The sequence below is a fragment of the Saprolegnia parasitica genome (assembly GCF_000151545.1).
Source record: "Saprolegnia parasitica CBS 223.65 unplaced genomic scaffold supercont2.460, whole genome shotgun sequence".
Classification (NCBI taxonomy): Eukaryota; Oomycota; class Saprolegniomycetes; order Saprolegniales; family Saprolegniaceae; genus Saprolegnia; species Saprolegnia parasitica.
This window is the reverse complement of record NW_012156854.1, coordinates 1-2459: the sequence shown is the minus strand read 5'-3', so window position 1 is coordinate 2459 and position 2459 is coordinate 1. Positions and strand designations below refer to the sequence as shown.

The following is a 2459-nucleotide window of genomic DNA, read 5'->3' as shown; positions in this document are numbered from 1 at the left end:
GAGTTCTTGTCGCGAGCGTCTCCGTCGGGGCCGTCCCAAGTCGGTCGCTGCTCGTCGCTGACAAGAAAAAAATGGATATCTTGACCGCTATCCAAACGCATTGGAGGTCTATCTTTATCGACGTTTGGCTCCTACAGCAGTAGTATGCCCGAGGACGACGCCTTGGTGCGCCACCTCGATCAGCTCAAGAAGGAGCTGCAAGCCAAAGGCGCCTCGAAGGCGCAGATCGCCATACAACTCGACAAGGTACGATGCTCTTGCGCGGCCATCAACCGATCGAGCAGCGTAGGAGTACATGGCCAAACGTCCGTACGTATCGCCAGCGTTCACAAAGATGGAGGTGCTCGCGATCGGTACCTCCTTCCTCGTCGATGCTACGACTACATGCATGAATTCCTAGTTTCGGCGTTCGACGAGAGCGTGATTGCGCTCCAAGAAATGGGCAAATCCGACTTTTTAGACCCGCTCGGGTGGGACTTGCCGCCGTCCGAGGCCGTCCTCACCACCGTGCGCTGCGTCCTTTGGCTCTTCAACGTGCCGTCGCCAAAAGCCACGTCTTCCGTGCTCTGGTCGGGCGTCTGGGCCGCTTGGATCGTCAAGAACATTGATGCGCACCTGTGCGGGTGGGAGTGGGTCGCTTGCAACGAGCCCATGGGACTCTTCACCAAGCCGTACGACCTCTCACGCCTGCATCTCGACGACCTGCAAGCGTCGCTGCCGTCGACATATCGCGTGCCGCCGTCCGATCCGTCTTGGCAGCGCATGCCCGCGTACCTCTTGCTCCGCGACTGGGTCTCCTGCGCCGTCGACCACGTGCACATGCAGACGCATGTGCTGCCGACGGCGGTCGCGGCACCGTACTTGGCCAAGGTGCTCGAGCCCCCAACCCGGACGCCCAAGGAAAACGTGTGGTTCATCGCGCACACAGAGGACGGCGGTGTCCCGTACTACTACAACCGCGACACCCAAGCGTGCGTTCTCGACGAGCCGCCGTAGGTGCTTGCCTCTAGTATCTTCGTTGTCGATGCTTCTGTGCAGGGACTTTGACGGTGCCCGAGTCGTCGTGCCCCGCTTCATGGAGCTGCAGATGCTCGAGGTCCTTCTCTCGGATGCCAAGCTGCGTGCGGACATGGAGGTGCGTCGCGTCGCCCTCGAGCTCGCGCGGGACAAGGACAACGCGTGGGTCGAGTGCATCGACCTCGCCACGAAGGCACGCTACTACTACAGCTTTCAGCGCTGCAAGCTCACATTCACGCGGCCCAACTCGCGCAACATCATCAAGGCCGAGAGCAGCCCGGCGTACCGCAGCGTCGTGCGCATCCAGAGCGCGTACCGGCGGCGGCAGGCGCTCGCGCTCGTGCGGGAGAAGCGAGCGAAGCGAAAGCACATGCCACGCTTCGCGTCGCGCCACTTTGCGTAGTACAATCACATTAGAGTACAATTACTCGGTCTTGGGCTTCTCGAGGCGCAGCCAGTTGCGGCGGACAACGAGGCTCCAGAGCAGGCACGGCGCGAACGGGGCCATGACGATGTAGAAGCCCTCGACCGCGTCCGTGTAGTGCTGCAGCACGTAGAGCACGAGCGCGAGGAGCGTGAAGAGGCCGTACATGCCCGCGACGAAGTCGTAGTTGATCGTCTCGGCCGGGGCAAAGAGGGCGAACGCCATTCCTGTCTGTCTCTTCCGTGGCCGCGTGGTCCAAAATGATACAAAGCCTCGAAGGCAGAGATCGAAGTTTTGCGTACTTCGAACTTCGATGGTACTGCCCAGGGATGGCAACGCCACGGTGTCGTATTTCCCGTCATAATTCTGTCATAAAGTGTAATAAAAGGGCTCTTTTATGACAGTTTTTTTATAACAGAAATATGACATATTTATGACAATATGAGAATAATGCGCTCGTTGGCTGCTTGTTCCACAGCTAAACACCCCTACACCCTCTCACCCGCAATCCCAACATCCTCCTCTCCTTCTAACCTCTTCCTAACCTCCTCCTAACCTCCTCCTCTCCTCCTAGCCTCCTCCTAACCTCCTCGGCGTGGTCGAATCCTACCCCAAAAAATTATGACGTTTTTATGACAATATTATGACTTATGACAGAATTATGACGGGAAAAAAACGACCCAACGCCACAACCAGAGCGCACGCACCGGCGCGGAACGAGCTCACAATACTCTTTTGTCAGGCGGTGTATTACCGGGATTACCACTATGGGTTTTTTCTTTTTCTATGTGGTCCGTCGTCAAGCTACTTGATCGACCAGCAGCGTCCGCGGTCGTGAGCCAGACCCGTGTTGCGGAGTTCCACTTGGATGCGACCGTGGGCCGACCTGGAGCTGCAGCACCCGAAGGTACACAGGGGGTGCTCACTCGAACTCGCGGGCTGATGGAAGTCGTTGGCTTGGCGACCGACGCGAAATGTCGGGTGGTCTGGATGGTTGATGAAGGTTGAATGCTCGTGG

General features: G+C 58.1%; 2 protein-coding genes across 2 annotated transcripts; one reads left to right on the top strand and one right to left on the bottom strand.

The window, feature by feature from the left end:
• Positions 1–110: 110 nt before the first annotated feature.
• SPRG_16908 (hypothetical protein) lies at positions 111–1626 on the top strand. The gene is made up of 4 exons (XM_012356419.1): positions 111–246; positions 290–353; positions 401–992; positions 1039–1626. The coding sequence occupies exons 1-4, from the start codon at positions 145–147 to the stop codon at positions 1418–1420; spliced, it is 1140 nt and encodes a 379-aa protein (XP_012211809.1). The 5' UTR covers positions 111–144; the 3' UTR covers positions 1421–1626.
• Positions 1442–1666, bottom strand: SPRG_16907 (hypothetical protein; the record flags this gene model as incomplete). Its single annotated transcript, XM_012356418.1, has 1 exon — positions 1442–1666. The coding sequence occupies one exon, from the start codon at positions 1664–1666 to the stop codon at positions 1442–1444; it is 225 nt and encodes a 74-aa protein (XP_012211808.1).
• Between the last annotated feature and the right edge of the window lie 793 nt (positions 1667–2459).